Source organism: Corythoichthys intestinalis, chromosome 13, assembly GCF_030265065.1.
Source record: "Corythoichthys intestinalis isolate RoL2023-P3 chromosome 13, ASM3026506v1, whole genome shotgun sequence".
Lineage (NCBI taxonomy): Eukaryota > Metazoa > Chordata > Actinopteri > Syngnathiformes > Syngnathidae > Corythoichthys > Corythoichthys intestinalis.
Window position 1 is genome coordinate 45,264,254 of NC_080407.1, and position 24,529 is coordinate 45,288,782.

Below are 24,529 nucleotides of genomic sequence, written 5' to 3' on the forward strand. Positions count from 1 at the left end.
GGCATTTTTTGCAGCAGGGCCGAGAACGAAAATTGGTATTTACCATGTGGCAAAATTGATTTTGCCATGTGGCATCTTTTTTTCCACGTGGCAAAATGGATTTTGCCATGTGGCATTTTTTTGCCATGTGGTAAAATTGATGCAGCCACGTGACATTTTTTTTTTTGCCACGTGGCAAAATGGATTTTGCCATGTGGCATTTTTTTGCCATGTGGTAAAATTGATGCAGCCACGTGACATTTTTTTTTTGCCACGTGGCAAAATGGATTTTGCCATTAGGATTTTTTTTTTGCAATGTGGCATTTTTTTGCCATGTGGCAAAATTTTCTGTAAATTTTTTGGGTCACTTCCGTGTCAACTCATTGGCGCGTCCACTCCATTTTGACTGGGAAAGAGCGAATGAACCGATATAACTACGGACACAAAAGTGAGCCAAATACACAAAAACGTGATTTTTGTACACAGTAAGAAAATATGAAACCGAACAACCCCCAGCCAAACCCGACAGTCCTTAAACATTTTTATTCAATTAACTTGAACATGTATAATACAGTACAGTAAGCACAAAATGTCTCCTATTTAGTTTTTCCTCTCCTGGAACATCAGTCACCCAATAAATCCAAACATAACAATAAAAAGGAGAGCCTTAGAAGCTATACAGAACACACCAAGTGCAGCGTTAATCCCCATCCGGATCAGCCCGTTTTGCGCGAGAAAAGAAAAACCGCCGAGCCTCCGTATCGAGCCGAAACGTAGCGTGGGGGAGGAGGCGATCCTGCGCCGGCGAGCCTTCCGCGGCGGGGGAACGTCGGACCGGTAAAATTCACTCAACGGGACCGACGGAAACACTAGTCTCGTTCTCTCGTGGGTTTGACGCGAAAAAGAAGAAAACTGAAAACTACGCCGGTCCGAAAAGCTACGAGCGCGTCTTTCGACGTCGTCGTAAAACGACCGTATTAGTCATCGGTGTATATACATGCAGATTGACGGAAAGAGACGAAAGATCAGTGCGGGCACACGTGAAAAAACGGCAAAAAAAGGGAAGACCCTAATCTAAGCGGAGCAGGCCAGAGATTCAGTGTAGTTGACGCGCCGTTAGCCTAGCGCAGTAGTTTTGATATTAAATAAGAGATTTTTTTTTTTCTACCTAGGAGCTTCAGTGTAGATGGGTGGTGCTTGGGGTGTCCATGGATCGGAAGATTCGTCTGGTTTTTTTTCTTCTCTTTTTTAAAAGAAATGAATCATTCGGTTTTGCTGCGCTTCACCGCTCCGGGCAGTTTCTCCTGCAACCTGTCAGGGTGAAAAATAACCCTTTCGTGAGAAAATTGTGTTCTTGCGCAGCTACAACCCCTAGCAAAAAGTATGGAATCACCAGTCTCGGACAAGCACTCACTCAGACATTTTATTATGGAGAACAAACTCCAATAAAAAAGCTTGAAAAAAAAATAATGAATTAGTTCACCAAAGCACACGGTCCCAGGCTTCAATTGGAACTGTGTGCTTTGGGCAGATGAGACCAAGATTGAGCTTTTTGGCAACAAACACTAAGTGGGTCTGGTGTGGCACGAAAGATGCGCATGCTGAAAAGCACCTCATACCCAATAGGGGTGGGTCAGTGATGCTGTGGGGCTTTTTTCGCTTCCAAAGGCTCTGGGAACCTTGTTCAGGGTCCCCCCAGAATTAATAAATCTAAATTCAAGACTTTTAAGACCTTTTTTAAAGCCATTTCAACTGAAAATTAATACTTTTCTCGCACCCATTATTTAGATAATATTAAATCATATTAAAAAAAATAGAGCACTGAACATCAAATTTAACCTCAATTACTAAGTGTGTTTGACAAAAGAATGCACATTTACTGAAGATACAATTTAAATATAAGGTCTTTCAGATTTTTTTCCCCCAGGATAAAATGGATTTTACACTATTTTTGTCAAGCAACTTCAGAAATTACATTTGCAATACAACAGGTTTCCCTTTTAAGAGGACCTCGTCAAGGTGGTAGGTTGGTGATTTTCAAGTTGGTCACCTTAACAGTAAGTAAAGTGATTGGGAAAATCTTGCAATTGGCAGTGAAAGTTTAAAAAACAGCCGCTAAATTGCAGTAGTTTACCATTAATTACCACAAAATAACAAAGCTACACATGACCATTTCCCTTGGTAATCACATTACAAGTATACAAAACACATGTTAATCCTTTGTTAGGTATTGAAGACATTTCTTTTAATCAGATAGAGAGAATCCATACTCTTATTCAATCAAGAAAAACATTTAAATATACCAGGAGGTGTTTTACTATCACCTACATTATAATTTGCCTATCACCATGCCATGTTATTCAGATCAATGTTACCCCGCACTCGTTCCAATAATAGTGTCAGCCGTGTTGTGTATCTGAGGGTGATGGTGCTGTTGTGCCGAAAAATGCCCCCCCGCATGAAATGTCCCCCCGACGGGAACGCTTATTTATAACGCTTTATTGAGGTGAAAACAAATGTTTTCATGGACGCATTACAGGAATGGATTTACGACTGTAAAATCAGTTTTAAATAAATAAATTACACAAAGTAGTACTGTATTTTAGAAACAAATCGTGGACTGGGCCACATAACCATCTTTGAACAGAAATGTATTAGTCTACAGGTTTTCACGACCATATCCCAATGACAATCTTAAAGGTATGACATTTATTAGTTGAAGCAGAGTAAAATAACATTCACGGTACAAGAAAATCATTTCCATGTCCGTCGTTTGGTAAGAAAAAGCTGTTTGTACAAGTGACGTGTGGGCGCTCAATAATAAAATTAATAAGCAAATAAAATAAAATAAGCGCTCAATAAAGTGTTATAAATAAGCGTTCCGGTCAGGGGGGGCTATTTTTTGGCACAACAGTTGTTATCTTTGACTCCGGTTTATCCATGCTAAGGCTAGTGCACCTGCCAATACCCGATTGAACATGGCTAACTCTTGAGTTAAAACTACGAAATTCACATTCATTCAAAAGGCAAACCGTGCAGAAATACATTATTGCATCGAACACATTTTAATTGGAGAAATTGGCAACTTACTTTGAATGTTAAGCAGGTCCACTGCCTTCGCATGACCCATAAACTGCGACCCAAAGTATCTGGATGCGACTTGGTCGCATATCCAATACCTCACATGCTGGTCCAACTGTTTGGACTTGGTTGTCTTGTTGAGGCTTTCGTCGAACATAACGACTAAGCAGTTCCTTACGTTAGCACACAGTACTGTGCGATTGCCTGCTGTTGTGACGTTGATGCTAATGATGCTAACAGCGCGCACGCACGAGGTGCATTATGATTTGTAGTGCAGTGCATCGTAAAAATTCTACGCGTCATCTTCATTATAGATTGACAAAAAAAAAACAACTTCGTGACGGATATAATTTAGGTTGCACTGAGATGTTCTTGAAAATTAAAACCACGGTGAAAAAAATACCAGACTTACAACAGCTAATTTAATACTTTCAATAACCCGCGGGTACCCTGTTGTTAGGGTGCATGGCATCATGAATGCTTTGAAATAGCAGGACATTTTAAATCAAAATCTGTTGCCCTCTGCCCGAAAGCTGAAGATGGGTCGTCTTTCAGCAAGACAATGACCCTAAACACATGGCCAAATCTACACAGAAATGGTTCACCAGACACAAAATCAAGCTTGTGAAACATTATAGGTGAAGATTAGGTGCTGTTTTGTTGGCAAAAGGGGGTTGTACAAAGTATTAACACCAGGGGTGCTAATAATTGTGACACACATTATTTGATGTCAAATAATTATTTCTTTATGTGGGATTTTTTCCCCACTGAATAAATGCACTTGTATTGAAGGTTGGATTTTTCTCTTTTTTTTCCATTAAGGTCCCATATTATTTGAATTAAAAAAATATATAAGAAGCTAAAAAACACATCTTAACCAGGGGTGCAAATAATTATGGAGGGCACTGTATGTTTCTCATTTTCCAAGATGACAATACATCATGCCACAGAGCTAAAACTGTTAAAGCATTCTTTGGAGATAGACTTGTCCAGTTAATGTCATGCCCTGCAACAAGCTTAGATTTCTCAACCTTATTAAAAATGGAATAAAATGGTCCACTGTCGTCAGGCAGTGGACCGAAAAGTTACCGTTCCGGAAATTCTTCACGTATGAAGTCACGTGGTTATCAGGAACTCAAACAAACAGGCGCCCGGTAGGCTAAGGCTAGCGGCTAACGCTAACAGCTATCGCTACAAGCAAACGTAATGGAGTCTGGCTTAAGGGAGCTTCGTCAAACTTTCACCCGACATTAAGTAGACTCTTGGTGGCCTCCAAACGGGCTTTCACCAGCTTTCCTCTCTGGTTCTCACGATTTCCGGAGAAGGTGCTTTCTATTGGTGGCCAGGCCACAGGCTAACACTAGCGGCTAACGCTATAAAATGAACGTGATGGGAGTCGGATAGCGGCTCTAACCTTGTCAAAACGGTTCAACTTAATGAGTGGATTTGGCACAGACTACATCTAGCAATTAGTAAGTTGTGTTATTTCGTATCTGTGTGTGTGATTTCTTTGATATCTTTTATGAGAGTAAAGCATTCAGCATAAATTATAATGCAACAGTAAAGCCTATAATATGACCGTTTAATGGTCACAGCTATTTTGCTGTATGTGCTTGCTTCATTTTGTGTCATTACTGCCATGATAAAATCTTAAATGTTTCATCGGCAAAAGAGCAATATAGCTTTAATGTGGGTGGGGGGGTGCATGTGTGCGTGCATGTATTAAAAAATTCTCTGGGGGAAAAAAAACCTGAAATCTTGAAGTAAACACGTGTTGAGTAATTATGTCAGAGCAGCCATTAGCAATAAGTTGTCTGTTTGAAGTGTTTTGTTCAAACTGTAAGTCATTTGTGTTACAAAGTCGTCTTATACACAGTCGTCGTATTGATTCGTATTGATTTTTATAATGTTGTTAAAAAACAAATTGATGAAAAATACTCAACAAGTCCATGCCTCAGAGACTGCAAGCTGTCATAAAAGCCAGAGGTGGTGCAACTTAATACTAGAGATGTGTTTTGATTGTTATTTGTTTGTTTCTCATGATTAGATATAGTTTTCCTCAGAATGCAGTGATTCTATATTTATTTCCCTGCACTTGCTCAATAAAAGTACCATTTACTGACCACCACAATGTTTTTTTTAAATAATTTCTTTTAGTGTTTCTGAATGCTAAAGAGTTAAAAATGTCTGAGTGAGTGCCCGTCCACGACTGGTGATTCCATACTTTTGCAATGGGTTGTAGCACGGCACTGAAACATGAGTACCAAGTCTTCCCGGAGTGCGGCGCTTACTTGGCAACAGTGGCGTTGATCCGGGTACGGGCCAGGTCCACGTACTGGTCGATCTGCGTCTGCAGACAGAACAAGCGGCCCCTTTTATTGTGCGCGTCAACAACAAAAGATGCTAACAGAAAGCCTGGGGTGAGCTCACTGCATGACAGCGCGCCTCGACGTAAATAGGCGAGTCAAACCCTAATTTCTCAGCCTATTTGTTCTCTCGGTAGAATCTTTGACCTAAATTCGGATAGCAACTCCCGATGAACGAAGCTAAATGTTAGCATTTAGCATTAGCGGAAGGGGCTCACCTTGTTCTTCTCGTAGATGGGCGGTACGGCGAAAAGCAGGATGTCCGCTGTAGAAAGGACAAATAAATCAGGTCGGAAAATTTGCCTTCCAAACAAATGAGCTAACAGATGATTCGGTTTCAGTCGCAATCAACTTAAAGAAATACAAAGCTGAACTTGTGGTAGGAATGTCGTTAATCAATTTCCTGAGTTTCAGGAACTCTGTTGCTCCCAGTCAAAACTGATCGGACTGATTTTCATTACTTTAAGGAAATTTAATGAGTCGGGCCATCGGCGCATGATGTTGACATTTCGATCAAATTATTAACTCAACAGCCGACGCATTATTTCCAGTCAACACCAAGTTAAGTCCAGTCGTGACCTAAACTCTTACCGAGGATGAGTATGGTGATGCCGTTGAAGATGGCGCCCACGTAGGTCAGGAGCCACATGACCACAGCCAACTGGGTAAAAAAGAAGCACAAAATCAGATCATCAAGAGCCAAGGATGAAAGATCAGACTGATAAATATACTTTAACTGGATTTATGTTAAGCAGGAGCTAACGGATAGTGCTACGCTAATGTGGAGGCTATTTTCCTTGTTGTAGAGCAGTAGAGGACTCAATAAGGGTCCTGGTTTTTGTTCCTACCGATCACAGATAAGAGTTTAGCGCACAGTTCAGCAACCCGCGGCTCTAGAGCCGCTTTAGGACTGCCCTAGTGGCTTCCTAGAAATATATTTTTAGTTTTAATATGGTTTCTGTCAGAGGGGAAAAACATGAAACATTCTTCTAATTCATGAATATAGCAATAAGGTAAAATTTGAGGCGGCATTGTACAACAGAGTAGTCACGTGGTGCGTCATTCTCTATAGGATTTACTGCAGAGAAAATAAACATTGACCGTCTTTTCCACACTATAGAAGCATCAGCGCATAAGGCACACCTTCAATGAATAACCTATTTTAAAACTGTTTTTATGTATAAGCTGCACTGCGTTATAAGGCGCAGTAGTAGTAGTAGTAGTAGTAGTAGTAGTAGTAGTAGTAGTAGTAGTAGTAGTAATAATCGTGGTTGGCGTTGCGTTATGCATCCACAAGATGGAGCTGATCTCAACAGAATGTTGTGCCATGATTAACGAATATTGATCCATATATAAGGACCATCAGAGTATAAGGCGCACTTTTAATGAATGGCGTATTTTTAAAAAAAAAATTCATGCATAAGGCGCACTGCATTATAAGGCGCAGTAGTAGTAGCTAAATGGAATGTCATCCCTTGATTAACTAATATTCATCCCTATATCAGGCACACCCTTCAATGAATGGCCTATTTTAAATCTGTTTTAATCTATAGGGTGCACTGCATTATAAGGCGCAGTAGTAGTAGTAGTAGTGGTGGTTGGCCTTTCGTTATGGATCCACAAGATGTAGAGTGGGGAGAACAAGTATTTGATACACTGTCAATGGGTTTTCACATTGACTGTGTATCAAATACTTGTTCTCCCCACTGTAGCTGAGCTAAACGAAATGTTGTGCCATGATTAACTAATATTGATCCATATATAAGGCATATTGGAGAAGGCGCACCTATAATGAATGGCCAATTTTAAAACTGTTTTCATGTACAGGGCACACTGCATTATAAGGTGCAGTAGTAGTAGCTAAACGGAATGTCATGTCATGATTAACTAATATTGATCCATATATAAGGCACATTGGATTATAAGGTGCACCTTCAATGAATGGCCTAATTTAAATCTGTTTTCATGTATAAGTCGCACTGCGTTATAAGGCGCAGTAGTAGTAGCTAAACAATATCATGCCAGAGTGTAATTAGTTTGAACAACAGCATAAAATAACGCATTCCCACGGAATGCCTGCGACACACGTCCTACATGGTGCGCTGCCCCACCTGCTTTATTTTCTGACACATGCTCTCAAACTAGGTGTGGCTGATTAACTCTGCTAATACATTTAACTCTTTCAAGGGTGTCTGTGTTCAACTCACTTAATTGGCACAGAGCCAAAAGCGATCTTAACACTGCTGGCGTTGAAACAACACCCAAATCAACTAATATTGATCGCAATATAAAGGTACATCTGAGTATAAGGCGCACCTTCAATGAATGGCCCATTTTAAATCTGTTTTCATGTCTCGGGCACACTGCATTATAAGGCACAGTAGTAGTAGTAGTAGTAGTAGTAGTAGTAGTGGGCATTTGTTGCCTTCTTTATGAGGGTTTCAATTAGGGTTGTTCCGATCATGTTTTTTTGCTCCCAATCCGATCTCGATCGTTTTAGTTTGAGTATCTGTCGATACCCATATTTCCCGATCCGATTGCTTTTTTTTGCTCCCGATTCAATTCCAATCATTCCAGATAATATACATTTTGGCAATGCATTCAGATAAAAATGAATAAAACTCTGACGAATATATACATTCAACATACAGTACATAATTACTGTATTTGTTTATTATGACAAATCCTCAAGATGGCATTTACATTAATAACATTCTTTCTTTGAGAGGGATCCACGGATAGAAAGACTTGTAATTCTTAAAGGATAAATGTGACTTTGTATATTGTGACTAAATATTGTCATCTAGTGTATTTGTTGAGCTTTCAGTAAATGATACTGTAGCCATTTAACTGTTCTGCCCAAATTCATGATGGGAAGTGCAACCATGACTGTGCGTAGTGGCACCAACTGATATATCTTCTCTGCGCTGGGAAGTAACATAGGGTGTTAAGGAAAAGATCAACCACTACCGTTCTTTCCCACATTGCATCCCATGTTATTTCTAATTGTTGAGAGAGGGATTTTAAGGCTTTAGCCAATTAAAAAGAGGCTCCAAAGACTGCCAAAATTCTCTCTACTCATTTTACAGTGCCTGTTAGCTCTATATATAGGTAAAACAGCGCCATTATAGATTGAACGCGACAATGCGTGAGTGGGTCGTGCAGCACATGCGTTAATTGCATTAGGGCTGCAGCTATCGATTATTTTAGTAGTCGATTAATCGATGAACTAGTTTGTCGAATAATCGAGATAAGTAACATGACAAATTTTTAAATACCCGAGCTGAGCCTCAAACGGTATAAAAATTTTTGATAAGAATCTATCTACAACAAAAGAAAAATTGGCTAACTTAAATAGCAAAAGCCCGCAAGCATTTTTTTTTTGTACAATGCTCTTAACAAATGGTTCAGACACATATTCCAACAAAAAACGGCTAAAGATACCCATGAACTAAATTACGAATACATTAAAAAAACATTAGCACAAACAAAGACTTATCTTATGTTGGTCTTAACATGGACCAGCTGGATTCAGCCATGTGAAATGAGGCAAACTAGAAGGCAGTGTATCTACTCAAATCAATAAAACTGATTGCAAACACTTTCAAAATAAACCATGACAACACCACAATAATTAAACGAATACTCGGAGCAGCAAAATTTAATTCAAAAACTTTTTTTTCTAAACGAATACTCGAGTTAATCGATTAATCGTTGCAGCACTAAATTGCATTAAATATTTTAACGTGATTAATTTTTTAAAAATTTATTACCGCCGTTTACGCGATAAATTTGATAGTCCTACTTTAAGCCAAAACTAAAGACTGGATGAATGCAAAACATTTTGTCTGTAACGTTAAATACAATTAGAAAACGATTTAATTAAAAAAAAATATATATATATATATATAAAAAAAAGGCATGTCCGATATTTTTTTTTCAAATTTCTTTTTATTGGTGTTACAAAAATACAGAACACCCCTCCCAAACTAAACAAAATAATAATAATAATAAAAAAAATAAATAAATAAATTTAAAAAAATAATAAATAAAATGTTTCACTCAGAGTTATCCAACACAAACAACCATGAAGTCTAATCGTAAATGTCCAGAGAGTCATAGAAAGTTCTTCCGTGCCATCACTTCGATACATAATGGTTACAGAATAAAAATACAGTGCAATACATTCAAATGTCCCACCAAATAGGAGCAGCATGGAAAGCGACCGTACCGTCGACCATCCCCCATGGCTAAATTAGCAAATAACAGTGCATATGTCATTCTTGCACTTGTGTAGTGGTGTTGTCAAAGAATGAAAGAAAAGGTCCCCATGTACTATAAAATTTCTTTTCAGAACCGCGAAGAATATATCTGATTTTCTCGAGCCTAAGATTCATCAGCACATCCCTTATCCAATGCGAAGTTGTGGGTGGGGCAGCCTCCTTCCACCTCAAAAGAACCAAACGTCGCGCCAAAAGGGTGGTAAAAGCAATAACCCTACACCCCCAAGTAGGCAGCCACAGACCCTCCGGTAAAACTCCAAATATTGATATTAAAGGATCAGGAGTGATTCCGACCCCTAACACGAGGGAGAGGGCTTCAAAAATACCCTTCCAAAATATTTCTAAGCTGGGACATAACCAAAACATATGGATCAGTGTTGCATCCGCCAGCTTGCACCTATCACACAAAGGGCTGATTTCTGGAAAGATTCTGGACAATCTTACCTTAGAATAGTGTACCCGGTGTACTACCTTAAATTGAATCAGAACATGATGAGCGCACATAGATGAATTATGTACCCTACCCAAAACCTTAGACCACAGTCCCTCTCCGATTGGTATTTGAAGATCCCGTGCCCACAGGTATTATTATTATTAGAAATTAGATTAAAAATGCGCTTAATTCCCCCTTTCTCTGTCGGATCTAAAGACATAACATCATCTAAAACTGTTGTAGGAGGTTTATTTGGGAAAAGCGATATGATACTCTTAACGAAGCTTCTAAGTTGCAGATATCTAAAATGATGAGAGTTAGGAATATTAAATCTTTGGACTAGCTGTGCGAAAGAGGCAAAGATATCATCCACAAAAAGGTCATTTAAACGTGTAAGACCCAGGCTGGACCACAAATGAAAGGCTTTATCGACTGTTGAGGGGACCAAAAAATGATTCGATGCCACTGGGCTAAAAAGGCAAGTACCAACTACACCATTTTTTTTCCTAAATTGAGATAGTATCCGAAGGGAGTGAGATAATACTTGGTTATTTCCTGATACCCCAACTTTCAAGGGCAGTGGCGCACCACACAAGGCGGCTAATGAATTTGGGAGACATGCACATGCTTCCATCTGCACCCAAGTGGGACCATTCTCCTTAAGATGGTAATATAACCAATATGCCATACAATTTAGATTAGCGGCCCAGTAATACAACTGAAAATTAGGAAGAGCCAAACCGCCGTCACTTTTAGCCCCTTGCAGGAATTCTTTACGTAAACGTGGCTGTTTATTATTCCATATATAAGAAGAAATAATTGAATCCAATTCTTTAAAATATGAAGCAGGAATGAAAATAGGCAAACATTGAAACAAGTATAAATATCTGGGCAATACCGTCATCTTGACAGCGTTAACACGTGCTGCTAGTGAGGTATGCAGCAGTGACCAATTAGCCAGGTCAGTCTTAGTCCTGACCAAAAGCCTGTCAAAATTATGCTCACGGAGTCCCTTATATTGCTTGGTTACCGATATTCCCAAGTAATTAAAACTACTAATATTCACTTTAAAAGGCAGGCTGACATCACCAATTTCAAATTTGTGAACATCTAAAGGCATCAATTCACTCTTATGGAGATTGAGCTTGTAACCTGAGAATCTGCCGAATCGTTGTAGCAGGTCAAGAGCAGGTGGAATCGAACTTTGTGAGTTAGATATGTAAAGGAGTAAGTCGTCAGCGTACAATGAAACTTTATGTTCTATGCCTCCTCTATTTATTCCTGTTATATATCGGTATAATATTATATTATATATATATTATATTTTTTTTTGCCAATTCCGATACTTTGAAAATGACGTGATCGGGACATCTTTAGTTTCAATTTTTTGCGGCCCCAAACATGTTTTTTTGCTGCCATTTGGCTCTTTCAACATTTTGGGTTGCCGACCCCTGATTTAACCAATGAGGTTTCTGCTAAAACAAACAAACCCTGACTGCAATGAACTGATTTCACTTGTAAAACAGCAGATTGTGAAAAGGTGTCATCCTGTTTAGTTGGAATGCAATCCAGCACCTACTGCGTCCTAATGTGGAAAAGTGTGAGGACCCCTGGACTAGCCTATGACAGTTAGCTACCATTGGGATTCATAGACCCCTGTAAATTGGCCTCACCTTTAGCGAGTCCACCAGGTCCTCCACCAAAAAGAGGCGGCTCATCTGCTTCAGGCCTCGATTAATGTAGGTCAGACTCGTGTCCACGTGCTTGCGGAAGGTCTCGGCGGAAATGCTGACATCCTTCTCCAGCAGCGGTCTGCAGGGGAAAGAGGAGATGAAGCTAAAAATGAGGTTTCGGCGTCTGAGATAAAAAGCTCTTTAGGTCGGTGGTCCCCGGGCACCCACGCTATTTTTAGTCGTGAAAAAGGTTGACAGCTGCTTTAGTAGGGCTGGGGGATGTGGGCTAAAAATAGAAGCTCGGATTTTTTCTGAAGTTTGTTTAAAAGTCCACAAAACGAAAAACAATTAGGAATCAGGCCTAGCTTCTTACTTGAAGGGGTGTCCATCGCTGGACTTCTTCACCGCCTGGACCACCGATTTGTAGATGCGGAAGGTGATGGTGACGCAGAGCAACGCCAGGAGCAGGTAGGACACCACGCTGATGACGCTGAAGGCGGCCAAGGACAGGAGCACCAGCATGGACAAGCCGAACACCACGCCGGATTTCTTGGGGTCCCGCCAATAAATCAGATCCTTGACTGCGAACAAACGGAGTTCGGACAGTGAAATCAAGAAAAATCACGGCGGAAATTCCTATTACCGTAATTGTCGGACTATGAGGCGCACCTGACTAGAAGCCGCACCCATAATTTGACATGAAAACAGCGTTTGTGCACTGGACTATAAGCTGCAGTTACCCTCACTGTATTATGGGTTATTTACACCAAAGGATATTAACCAGTAACATTTTATTTGTGAGCAGTCATAAACTGTCATAAAACTAAATGAACCACCATGAAGCTTTGCGGCCGATGGTTCAAAGCTTTGTGGTGGTTCATTTAGTCTTATGACAGTCTTAAGACTAAATGACTGTCATAAGACTGAATGAACCACCATGAAGCTTTGCAGCCAATTGATTCGAAGCTCCATGAAGCTTTGAACCAATTGGCTGCAAAGCTTCATAGTGGTTCAATTAGTTTTATCCAAAGCTCTATGAAGCTTTGAACCAATTGGCTGCAAAGCTTCATAGTGGTTCATTTCGTGTTAAGATGCCTGCAAGTTGGCTGCGAAGCGTCATTGCTTCAAGAAGCTTCATTTGGCCATCACTGCTCCCTTGGGGTAGACAGTCAACCTCTACTGCCACCTGCTGTCAACACTTGTTGTCCAACATGCCTCCTAGCATGCATTGCAGCGCTCCAGATCTAAACAATAATGAAAATTCTTGTTCTGTGTTAATTAATTCTTCAGTTACTCCTCCAGTTTCATTAATTGCTAGCTTTGGTATTCGGTAACGCTCCATTTGATGGTGGCGCCATAAAACTAAATGAACCACCATGAAGCTTTGAACCAATTGGCTGCATAGCTTCATTGCTTCCAGAAGCTTCATTTGGTCATCACTGCTCTCTGGGTGTAGACAGTCAACCTCTAAGCCACCTGCTGTCGACACTGTTGTCGTCCACCATGCCTCCTAGCATGCATTGCAGCGCTACAGATCTTAATAAGAATCAAAATTATTGTTCTGAGCTAATTATTTCATCAATATCTCTTCTAGTTTCATTTATTGCTAGCTCTGGTATTCGTTAACACTTTATTTAAGACTAAATGAACCACCATGAAGCTTTAAAGCCAATTGGTTCATTGCTTCAAGAAGCTTCATTTGGCCATCAATGCTCCTTTGGAGTAGACAATCAACCTCGCTGCCACCTGCTGTCAACACTTGTCGTCCAACATGCCTCCTAGCATGCATTGCAGCACTAAAGGTCTAAATAACAATTGTTCTGTGCTAATTATTTCTTCAGTTACTCTAGTGGTTTCATTAATTGTTAGCTCTGGTATTTGGTAACACTACTTGACAGTGGCGCCATTAAACTGTCATATGACAGTCTTTTGGTCGTCTTATGATGCAGCTGTCAAAAAAAGAAAAAAGTTACCTATTTACCCGATAAACCAACCCGTAAGCCGCACTGGACTATAAACCGCAGGACTAATTTAGCAGCTTATAGCCAGAAAATTACGGTACTCAATAAAACACAAAGATTTTTAATGCTTGAGCCACATCGGAGACCCCTTTCATGTTTGTTTAGAGTCGCGCAAGCAGAATTGATTGCCTCTGTACAAGAGTTACATAACGCCGGCACTCTTGAACTGCCGGTGGGAAATCAAGGTGTGGATGCACATTCTAAAAGTCATGTAAAGCAGCAGAGACGATACGTGACTCGCCGCCTCGAGGAGTCTGCCTGTCGAGCAGGGAGAACCGCACATTTAGCGGAACATCGCGAGATTACAACTAGGAAATTTTTTAAAAAAGGTGACCCTTTTAATAATTCAGATCATGCAAAAGAGATTACGTGTTCAGCAGCAGCAACACTGTTGAAGGCCTCAAAGAAAAACAAAGAGGGCTCTATTGTTCCTGACTCCGAGCGCTTTAAGCCAACAGTGAGATTGTGTCAATACTGCATACCAGACCACTTAGGGAGAAGTTTTCCTGCATCATCGCCTGGAAAACGGGTCAAATTGGGAATAGGTAGAAATTCTTCAGGGCTCGTTTTATTAGCCACGCGACTGCGCTCTCAGACTGCCGAGAGGCAGCCGTAGCCGGATCGGCTTGTCTGACAGTCCCTTCCTAGGAGCTCTGTTTACACAGAGCAACGTCAAACTCAGAACAAGACAAGTTAAGAAATATGGTCCATTCTCGCTCACGAGCCCAGGACTTCCTCGACGAGGACTTTCCCCAGCTCGGTACATTGGAGTCGCGCGTTGTCGCCGGACATTCCGACAAAACGGCGCCTTCTTAAATAACCTGTTACAGTAAATCCCACTGCAACTCGATGCTGGTGAATGAAAGCTACCCAGTTAGCTACTCAAAAGAATAAGATTACCTGAATCGTGGGTTAGTACGGACATCAAGACATGCGCCGCAAGATGATAGGCCTCCGCTACCCATACGTCCACAGCATCTACCTCTTCAGAATATGTCCCAGGCGTGTTCTCGCGTGACTCTTGCTGAAGACATGCAGCGCTCGAGTTTTCCAATGTCTCAGATTGAGGGGCTAGCGTTTCCTCCTTCGCCGCTTGACTGTTGTCCAACTCTTTAAGAGCACAGATACTAACCTGTTCCTCTTCCGGAACCATTGGCACATTTGCAAGGGACTGCGGACTTTGAGAGTCATCTGGTTCTTCACCCTCCCTCGTTTTGAGACACTCTCTCATAAATTCCACAAAACTATCAATGGGCCGAGAGTCAGAGTCGCTATCGGACCCGGTCGTGTGTGCAATATCACGTGGGTTGTGAGGCGAAGAACTTGTATCGGATGTGATCGCGTCATGAGGTTTTGTATCGACAGAGTCCAAAATAAAGTCGTCTCTAGCATCTTTCTCAAAGAAAGATGATGGTTCATACTCAAACGACTGCCCCTCATAAGTATCCTCTCGCATAAAACTGTTTCTAGAAAAGAAAGGGTTGTCCTTGTCGTTGCAGGCGGTTATATCGACTTGGTCTTCTCCAAACAATTTTTGTTGCGCTTCATCTGACCATTCAACATCATCATTTCCAGGAGAATCCATTTCTTTGTCTGCGCTGATCAAAAAATCTGTTGCAGTCTCTGGATTAGCAGGTTGAGCTAGGGACAAATCGAATGTAGAGTCTTGATCTGTTGATTTCTCCAAGACTGCATCTGGTGGAGGATTGATGATCGTTTCTTGAGGAGCATGTTCCTCGTCAGATTCAACAGGAGAGGAAGGAGGAGAGTAGCCTTCCATGAATTCAGTTTCTAAGGGCCTTCTCTTAGCGGTTTCAAGGCTATCCCCTGGTGCTGTTTCAACAGTTTTTGCTCCCTCGTCAACAGCCTCGTGGTCTTCTTCCTCATATTCCATTTCAAACTCATCGTCGCTGCAGTTTGGCTCTTCGGTTTCAATGACATTGATGGTAGGAACCTGCATTAACTTTCTTTCTGACCTAACTGGAGGCGCCACCCTTTCCGCGTCAGGGGAAGAGGTCTCTGGAGAGGATGGAGGAGAATCCGAATTTGCAGCGGGGACAACATGAGCTAAGGTATCTTCAATCACGGTTTCATCAGACTCCCCCGAACTATCCGGTTCCTTAACTTCTGCAGGCTCCGGATCCCTAGTCCAAGTGGTGGTTTTGTCATCCGGAGGGGAGCCAGAAGGAGACTCCAAGCTGGAGTCTAGCTGCGATGAAGATTGTGCACATGACTTGTCCGGCTGAACCCACACATGGGCTGTTGGTAGAAAGTTGAGGTCAAAGTCTGCCTTCTCAACACTAACTCCTGTCTGTGGTTCCTCCTGTTTTGGAGCATCGCAGGAAGGCTCAGCGAAAGCATTTGAGACACTAACAAGACCAGAACTTTCATCGGTCAGTTTACAGTCGGAAGAAACTAAGTCTACACTGCAAAAGTCCGGCACTGGCGGCAGATGAGCCTTCATCCAGGTTTCCGTTTCTTCAAATTCATTCATTTGTCTCAACTCTCCGAGCACCTCAAAGGGTGATTCGGGTGAATCCTGATCAGGAGAGCTTTTGGTTAGAACCTTCTTCGCCCCATCCGAGGGAGTTTTGTCGCGGTGGCGGTATGAGAAAGAGTCACTTCGAAAACTGCTCTCCTTTTTAGCAGCAAGAGCCTCCAAAGCCTTGATGCGCTCGGAAACCGGCGACATCTTAACCGGAGAATCGGGCTGTGCCTCGCCTCCGTAATGATCGGGCCAAAAAGAGCTCGGCTGAGAAGAAAAGCGAAGGGACGTCGCCACCCCTTCGCTCGGCTTGCCGGAACCCAGCGCCCGCTTTTTGTCTGCATCGCCACGCACGGAGGACAACAGCAAGGGAGAAGAAAAAGTAGGGGAGATCATACAGATCACATCTAATTTTGATATTCTTGACTAACGCCTTACTGCTACTGCAGCCCAAGCATTCATGCGTTGTATGATGAAAATGTGAGATCCAAATCTTAATGATGACATGACAGATAGAAGCTATTTTGAAAAACTTGACAATATTCCGGCACAGATAACCCAATACTCCACTATTGTCATGTATTCTAGCTAGCATCTACGCTACGAAAGAGAAAAATCTAACTCTTAAAAAGCCCAAGCAGAGACGCGTGACGTTAGCAAAGCCACAAGCGGATCACGAGTGGGGGCCATGGGTGATCTCTTCAGTGCCACCCTCCCTACCCTAGGGCCTCTTCACCGATGGGGGAGGGGGATTGGATACCGCCCGAGGAGGCCGCTTGGACCCGCCGCCCCTCGGGAGAGGAACCCGATCCATTTTTAGGTTCCTACACCGACCTTAACTTCTCCTGCCGTCTTAAAATAAGGGTGGCAATCTGGGGATTATCTCAAACCTGCAGTTGGTCCTGCTGACCTCGATGTTCACTAGCAGGCAATAAAGAACTAAAGAGAGCGGCAGCTGCGGAGGCCAGTGTCTTGTTAGCCAAAAACTGGCAACAAGATGCCAATTCACGTGATGAAGAATTTTTTTTCGATGAGACTTGTGACTTAGGGGAGAATTGCACTGCTAGGTAAGGGCTGGGCGATGAATCCTAGATAAATTTTAGGACTTGTCTTTTTCACAAGTTTACCCCTTAATAGGGCACTCATTGGCTGCCATTGACGGCACTAGACGTCCAATCTATTTTGACTCTCCCGGTCAAAGTGGATTGGACATCCAGAACCGTCAATGGCACCGAAATATAAGCAGTCAAACCCAGTTTATATGAATTGAAGGTGTATTGTCGTCAATGAGTTAAATATGAAATTTAAAAAAAATAAAGAGTATTTTTACTACTACTAAAAAAACTAGTGCTGCAACGATTAATCGATTAACTCGAGTATCCGAGTACAAAAAAATATACAAATTCAACGTTATTGCGTCGAGTATTCGTTTCATTAAACTGGCATTGTAATGGTTTATTTTGAAAGTCTTTGCATTTCGTTTTATTGTATAGGGTGGATACACTGCCCTCTGGGCTGCCTCATTTCACATGGCTGAATCCAGCTGCTCCCTGTTAAGACCAACGTAAGCTACGTTTTTGTTTGAGCTAATGTTTTTTTAATGCATTTGTAATTTAGTTTATAGGTATATTGCCTGAACCATTCCTTAAGAGCATTATAAAAAAAAAAAGTTAGCATTTTATAGCATTTCAGCTAGCAGACTTTTGCTATGTAAGTTAGCCAATTGTTCTTTTGTTGTACTTAGATCCTTATTTATCAATTTTTTATACCGTTTGAGGCTCAACTCAGGTATTTTAATTGTTTATGTTCCTAATCCGATTACTCGATTATTCGAACAAACTAGTTCATCGATAAATCGACTACTAAAATAATCGATAGCTGCAGCCCTAATTATAAAAGCACCGCATTTTTTGCACTATAAAGCGCACCTAAAAGCTTTCAATTTTCTCAAACGCCAACAGTTCATAATCCGATGCGCCTTATACAGGTAGTCCCCGGGTTACTAACGAGTTCCGTTCCTACGCTAGCAACGTCACCCGAAATTCCACGTAAGTCGGAATTAACTCGTGCTTCAACGATTAATCGATTAACTCGAGTAATTTAATTAGAAAAAAAGATTTGAATTTTGCTGCTTCGAGTATTCGTTTAATTAAAGTGGAGTTGTAATGTTTTGTTTTGAAAGTGTTTAAATTCGGTTTGATTTGTTTGGGTTTATAAACTGCCCTCTTGTGGCAACAGTGAATATGATACTCATTTCACATGGCTGAATCCAGCTGCTCCCTGTTAAGACCAACATAAGCAAAGTTTTTGTTTGAGCTAGTGTTTTTTTAATTCATTTGTCATCAACTTTACAGTTATATTTAGCCTTTTTTTGTTGGGAATATGTTTGAATTATTTGTTATGAGCATTGTAAAAAAATAAAAATTAAAAATAAATAGCATTTTATAGCATTTAAGCTAGACTTTTGCTACATAAGTTAGCCATTTGTTGTTTTGTTGTACTAAAATCCTCATTTATTTGAGGTTCAGCTCAGGTAATTTTTTATGTTGCTTATCAGATTACTCGATTATTCGAACTAACTAGTAAATTGATTACTAAAATAATCGATAGCTGCAGCCCTGGGAATAACCCTGTAAAAAAACAAAAAAAATAACAGCAAAAAGTGCAAAAGCTGTTGTTTTTTTAATGGAGGATACACTACCCTCTGGTGGTAGGGTTAGATGTGGCTGAACTGTCACCTTGACTTCTATGAGTAGGAGACTCGTCCGACATGGATATAAGACAGCTGTCCTCTCGTTTGACCAACATAAGGCTGTAAGTTTTTTCAGCTAACATATATTTGTGTATGAATTTGAAATTAAAAATTAGAGCAACAGTTTGAGGAATTACGTGAGCGATTTGCTATGAAAATCGTAAATACGTTAGCATTCATAGCATTTAAGCTAACGGACTTTTGCTAAGCAAATTAGGCTAATTTTAACTACTAAATTTACATTTTGATCAGACGAGATGAACGTTTGAACACCAAATGTTTTACGTCTAGTTTCATTGTTAAAATGCGTGTCGTTTTGAACATAAGTATGTTACAGCTTTACAAATTGTCAAAAGGAAGTAAAAAGTAAAAAAAAAAAAAAAAAAAAAAATGCAATTGAATAGAACACGTCAAAGTAATAAAGATAGTGAGACAAAATGGCGGACGAGTCCATTGTAACCCGGGGAATCTGTATTTTGGTTAATCATAGCATGACAGTCCCTTTAGCGCAGCTCCCTCTAGTGGATGCATAACGCAACCCCAACTACTACGACAACTGCGCCTTATAATGCAGTGCGCCCTATATATAATAACAACTTTAAAACAGGCCATTCATTGAAGGTGCGCCTTATACTCCGATGCGCTTTATAGTGCAGAAAATACGCCAAGTACAAAAACTGTTTTCAACATCTTTTTCTAAGCAGCTGAACAGACCAAATTATAAATTCCGTAATTTTCGGACTATAAGCCGCCACCCACCAAATTTGAAATAAGCTGCCAACACTGTTGTTGTCCAACACAATGGAAATTCCTAATACCGTAAAATTCGGACTATAAGGCGCACCAGACGGTAAGCCGCACTGGACTATAAACCGCCCTCACTGTATTATGGGATATTTACACCAAAGGATATTAACCGGTCACATTTTATTTGATAGAGGCATCTTAAAACGAAATAAACCACCATGAAGCTTTCCAGCCAATTGGTTCAAAGCTTCATGGTGGTTAATTTAGTCTTATGACAGTCTTAAGACGAAATGACTGACATCTGTGACGCTGCAATGCATGCTAGGAGGCATGCTGGATGACAACAGTGTTGACAGCAGGTGGCAGCAGAGGTTGACTGTCTCCCCCAAGGGAGCAGTGAAGACCAAATTAAGCATCTTGAAGCAATGAAGCTTCGCAGCCAACTTGCAAGCATTTTAAGACAGTCATAAGACTAAATGAACCACTGTGAAACTTTGCAGCCAATTGGTTCGAAGCTTCATGGTGGTCTATTTAGTCTTATGATGGTTGCAAAGCTTCATAGTGGTTCATTTAGTCTTATGACAGTCATTTATCATTAAGACTGTCATAAGACAAAATGAACTCCCATGAAGCTTTGAACCAATTTGCCGCAAAGCTTTGATTGCGGCATCTTAAAACTAAATAAAACACGATGAAGCTTCAAGGCGGTTCATTGAGTCTTATGACAGTCTTAAGACTAAATGACTGTCATAAGACTAAATGAACCACCATGAAGCTTTGAACCAATTGGCTGCAAAGCTTAAGACTAATTTCGTCTTATGACAGTCTTAAGACTAAATGACTGTCATAAGACGAAATGAACCACCATGAAGCTTAGTTTTAAGATGCCACTATCAAAGCTTTGCAGCCAATTGGTTAAAAGTTCATGGTGGTTCATTTATTCTTATGACAGCTTTGATAGCGGCATCTTAAAACTAAATAAAACACGACGAAGCTTCAAGGCGGTTCATTGAGTCTTATGACAGTCTTAAGACTAAATGACTGTCATTAGACTAAATGAACCACAATGAAGCCTTGAACCAATTGGCTGCAAAGCTTCATGGACCACCATGAACCACCATGAAGCTTTGAACCAATTGGCTGTCGTAAGACTAAATGAAAGATTAAATCATAAGACTAAATCAAAGCTTTGCAGCCAATTGGTTCAAAGCTTCATGGTGGTTCATTTATTCTTCTGACAGTCTTAAGACTAAATGACTGTCCTAAGACTTAATGAACCCCCATGAACTTTGAACCAATCTTAAGACTAAATGACTGTCATAAGACTAAATGAACCCCCATGAACTTTGAACCGATTGGCTGCAAAGCTTTGATAGCGGCATCTTACAACTAAAAACACCATGAAGCTTCATGGCGGTTCATTGAGTCTTATGACAGTCTGAAGACTAAATGACTGTCATTAGACTAAATGAACCACAATGAAGCCTTGAACCTATTGGCTGCAAAGCTTCATGGACCACCATAAACCACCATGAAGCTTTGAACCAATTGGCTGCAAAGCTTCATGGTGGTTTATTTAGTTTTAAGATGCCACTATCAACGCTTTGCAGCCAATTGGTTCAAAGCTTCATGATGGTTCATTTAGTCTGATGACAGTCTTAAGTCTAAATTACTGTCATCAGACTAAATGAACCATCAACGCCACTATCAACGCTTTGCAGCCAATTGGTTCAAAGCTTCATGATGGTTCATTTAGTCTGATGACAGTCTTAAGTCTAAATTACTGTCATCAGACTAAATGAACCATCATGAAGCTTTGAACCAATTGGCTGCAAAGCGTTGATAGTGGCGTTGATGGTTCATTTAGTCTGATGACAGTCTTAAGTCTAAATTACTGTCATCAGACTAAATGAACCACCATGATGCTTTGCAGCCATCCTAAGACTAAATGAATTACCATGATAAGACTAAATGAACTACCATGAAGCTTTGAAACAATTGGCTGCAAAGCTTCACAGTGGTTCATTTAGTCTTATGACTGTCTTAAGATGCTAGCAAGCTGGCTGCGAAGCTTCATTTGGTCATCACTACTCCCTTGGGGGAGACAGTCAACCTCTGCAGCCACCTGCTGTCAACACTGTTGTCATCCAACATGCCTCCTAGCATGCATTGCAGCGCCACAGATGTAAATAACAATCAAATTTCATGTTCTGTGTTAATTGTTTCCTCAGTTACTGTTCCAATTGTTTCATTAATTGCTAGTTATGGTATTTGGTAACATTTTATTTGAAAGTGGCGCCATAAGTCATTAGACAATCCTAATTATAACATGACACTGTCATGAGCATTCATGAATGCTTATGACAGATGTTATTAAGTGTTATCTGGCAAATTATCTCACTTTTGAATGGATGTAAAAGATCCGAGCTGGACATAAAAGGAGTTAGTGACATTATTTGCCGGATGACACTTCATGACATCAGCCATAAGCATTCAGTAATGCCAATGATAGTGTCATATCATAATTATTACTGTAATATTACAGTCTTATGACACCGCTGTCAAATAAAGTGTTACCTATTAACCTAAATAAGCCAACAAATACGCCGTACTGGACTATAAACCAGCCTGTAGTCTGAAAATTACGGTATATTTCATTTCTAATCTCCCCTATTTTTGCTAACTACGACACAAAGAAACCCCACATGGAATAATATATTGAGTAACTGCTTGCTCGATTAGCTTTCCGGCAAAAACAACATTAAAACACTTAATTCCTAAAATCTACAAGGGTTCTACAAGCATGACCTAAGTATGGACTTATAGGCACTAGAAAGAGGGATGGCGAAGCAGGCGAGCAGCATCAACAGAGGCGTACACTTGCCTTGTGACGACTGAATGAGAGATACAGGTGAGGAAAGAAAGGAATCTGAAACAAATCAAGGCGTAGAACAATGAAATGTTGTCCACTTTTGAGTACAGAAGCAATTCATCAACTCTTTTGCTACGTCATGCTGACTATCCGCTCCCGTTGATGGCTGGGCTGTACTGCATTCTTGTTGGCGGCGATTTCCGACTACTACACTTCATCTATTTCGCACCGACGCCCTGATAGTAAAGGGGTGTGTCGCGTGGACGCGGTACAGGCTTTGCAGGTCGGGGTTGGTGCGCCCTTGTGGAGTGGCATTCCATCTCCAGGCTCACGTTTGCCCTCAGACGCCACACCTTCCAGTTCTGGGTCGCCCTGGTGGAGCTTCAACTTCATGTACATTCAAATAACTGTATTGGACGTCTAGTAGTGAGTTGGACATCTATTATCGTCAATGGCGCTGTAAGACTTAATAAGGGCAAATTTAGGCCGCAATACTCAGCGGACAGATTTCCTCTGATGCAACGAGGTCCTCATTTTTAAGTATGCCACTTCCTCTGCGACCGCCATCATAATGCGCTAAACTGGTTGGGTGCCATTGACGGCGATGGACGTCCAATAGCAGGGAAAGCATGGTGGGAGTGAAATGTGCCACTCCTTCTCATTAAAAAAATACAATATGCGGCAATGTTGACAACCCTGACACATAATTATTTGGCGAGAATATGCTAAATTAAATTTGATTTGACTTGATAAGCCTTTCGTTATCGTTAAAAGGCGAGGTGGGAGGAGTACTGCGCCTTTAAGAGATGCTGCGTTTAATGACAATTGCCTCTCATTCCCCCGCAGTGCAGAACACCGATAATTTTCACAAAAATAAATCGTTAAATTTGTTAAACAGCTTGATAATAAGAACGAATTTAGCAACAATGACCAGTCAAAATCAACTGGGCGCCATTTTTTGGCATCGATACAGGTGCATCTCGTCATTAGTCAATACAATAGTCATCGAGGGTAGACAAAAAATGGCGATTGGGCGGCAACGGACGCTCGTCACTCGAATTACGATTAAAAAATGACGAAAACACATTTTAAGAGAGTAGACAGCTGCAAATTGTTGCGTGTCCTATTCGGTTCTTTCGATGCAGAATCCGTAACGCGTGCTGGATAAAGAGACAAAAGGGTAGAAAATGTATTGTTTCGGCAAAATTGCTGGGAAATGCTGTATTTTTCTCTCCTTTACTAACCGCTGCTTATGTACGTGAACGTGTAAAGTGGCTTCTTACCGGACGGCTTCTGTTCTTTCGGCGTGGAATCCATTCTGCGTGGTCGACAACAAAATAAAAGGGGAGGAAAATGTCTCGTTTGGGTCAAATTGCTCTCGAATGTCGTCGTTTGTTGTTATTCTTCTTTTAAGCTTTGCTGGCGTAGACCTATGCGTTGCGTTCGCGGAGCTACCGATGCAATGAAACGAGGCGATGTAATGCAGGAGGGGTGGACGTCCGTTTTCAGTCCTACCGTCTGCGCATGCGCAACAGCTTGGCCATTTTAGATGGAGGACACTCACAATAGAGTGAGATAATATCAACAAACACGAAATATAAAATATATATTAATATTATCGGTAAATTTGTACATTATGTTTATCATGAAGTAACGTTTTGTTCCATTATAGCTGCCGTAATGGCGGAGAAACAAAGCTGACCTGTTACGCATGCGCAGACCACATTGTGCAGGCGCCCCTATTGCTAACATATGTATTAAGCTTGATGTCTGTACGCGCTGTGAGCCAACGGAAACTGGCGTCGTCGCGCGTCCGCCATGTTGCGTCGGTGCCATT

At 40.9% G+C, this 24,529-nt stretch overlaps 1 protein-coding gene across 3 annotated transcripts; it reads right to left on the reverse strand.

Annotated features, from left to right (window-relative positions):
- Positions 1–503: 503 nt before the first annotated feature.
- rtn3 (reticulon 3) lies at positions 504–24,217 on the reverse strand. 3 transcript variants are annotated; one of them, XM_057855894.1, is made up of 8 exons: positions 23,976–24,217; positions 22,705–22,749; positions 12,189–12,396; positions 11,816–11,954; positions 6,018–6,087; positions 5,645–5,691; positions 5,352–5,410; positions 504–1,290 (listed from the first exon to the last, which is right to left on the reverse strand). In XM_057855894.1, exons 1-8 carry the CDS (start codon positions 24,007–24,009, stop codon positions 1,242–1,244), a joined length of 651 nt encoding a protein of 216 aa, XP_057711877.1. In that variant the 5' UTR covers positions 24,010–24,217; the 3' UTR covers positions 504–1,241. The 3 variants fall into 3 exon arrangements, with proteins under 3 accessions (XP_057711877.1, XP_057711879.1, XP_057711880.1); XM_057855896.1 differs by lacking the exon at positions 22,705–22,749 and having other exon boundaries at positions 23,976–24,212; XM_057855897.1 differs by lacking the exons at positions 22,705–22,749; positions 23,976–24,217 and adding an exon at positions 14,737–17,350.
- Positions 24,218–24,529: the final 312 nt, after the last annotated feature.

What these genes read in the sequence shown, in the direction of transcription:
- rtn3 (XM_057855897.1), bottom strand. Translation starts at nt 16,717, where the DNA reads ATGATCTCCCCTACTTTTTCTTCTCCCTTGCTGTTGTCCTCCGTGCGT. An exon ending in CGTACTAACCCACGATTCAG is followed by an intron (nt 12,397 to 14,736) that starts GTAATCTTATTC and finishes GTTTGTTCGCAG; the next exon opens with TCAAGGATCTGATTTATTGG. An exon ending in CATCACCATACTCATCCTCG is followed by an intron (nt 5,692 to 6,017) that starts GTAAGAGTTTAG and finishes TCCTTTCTACAG; the next exon opens with CGGACATCCTGCTTTTCGCC.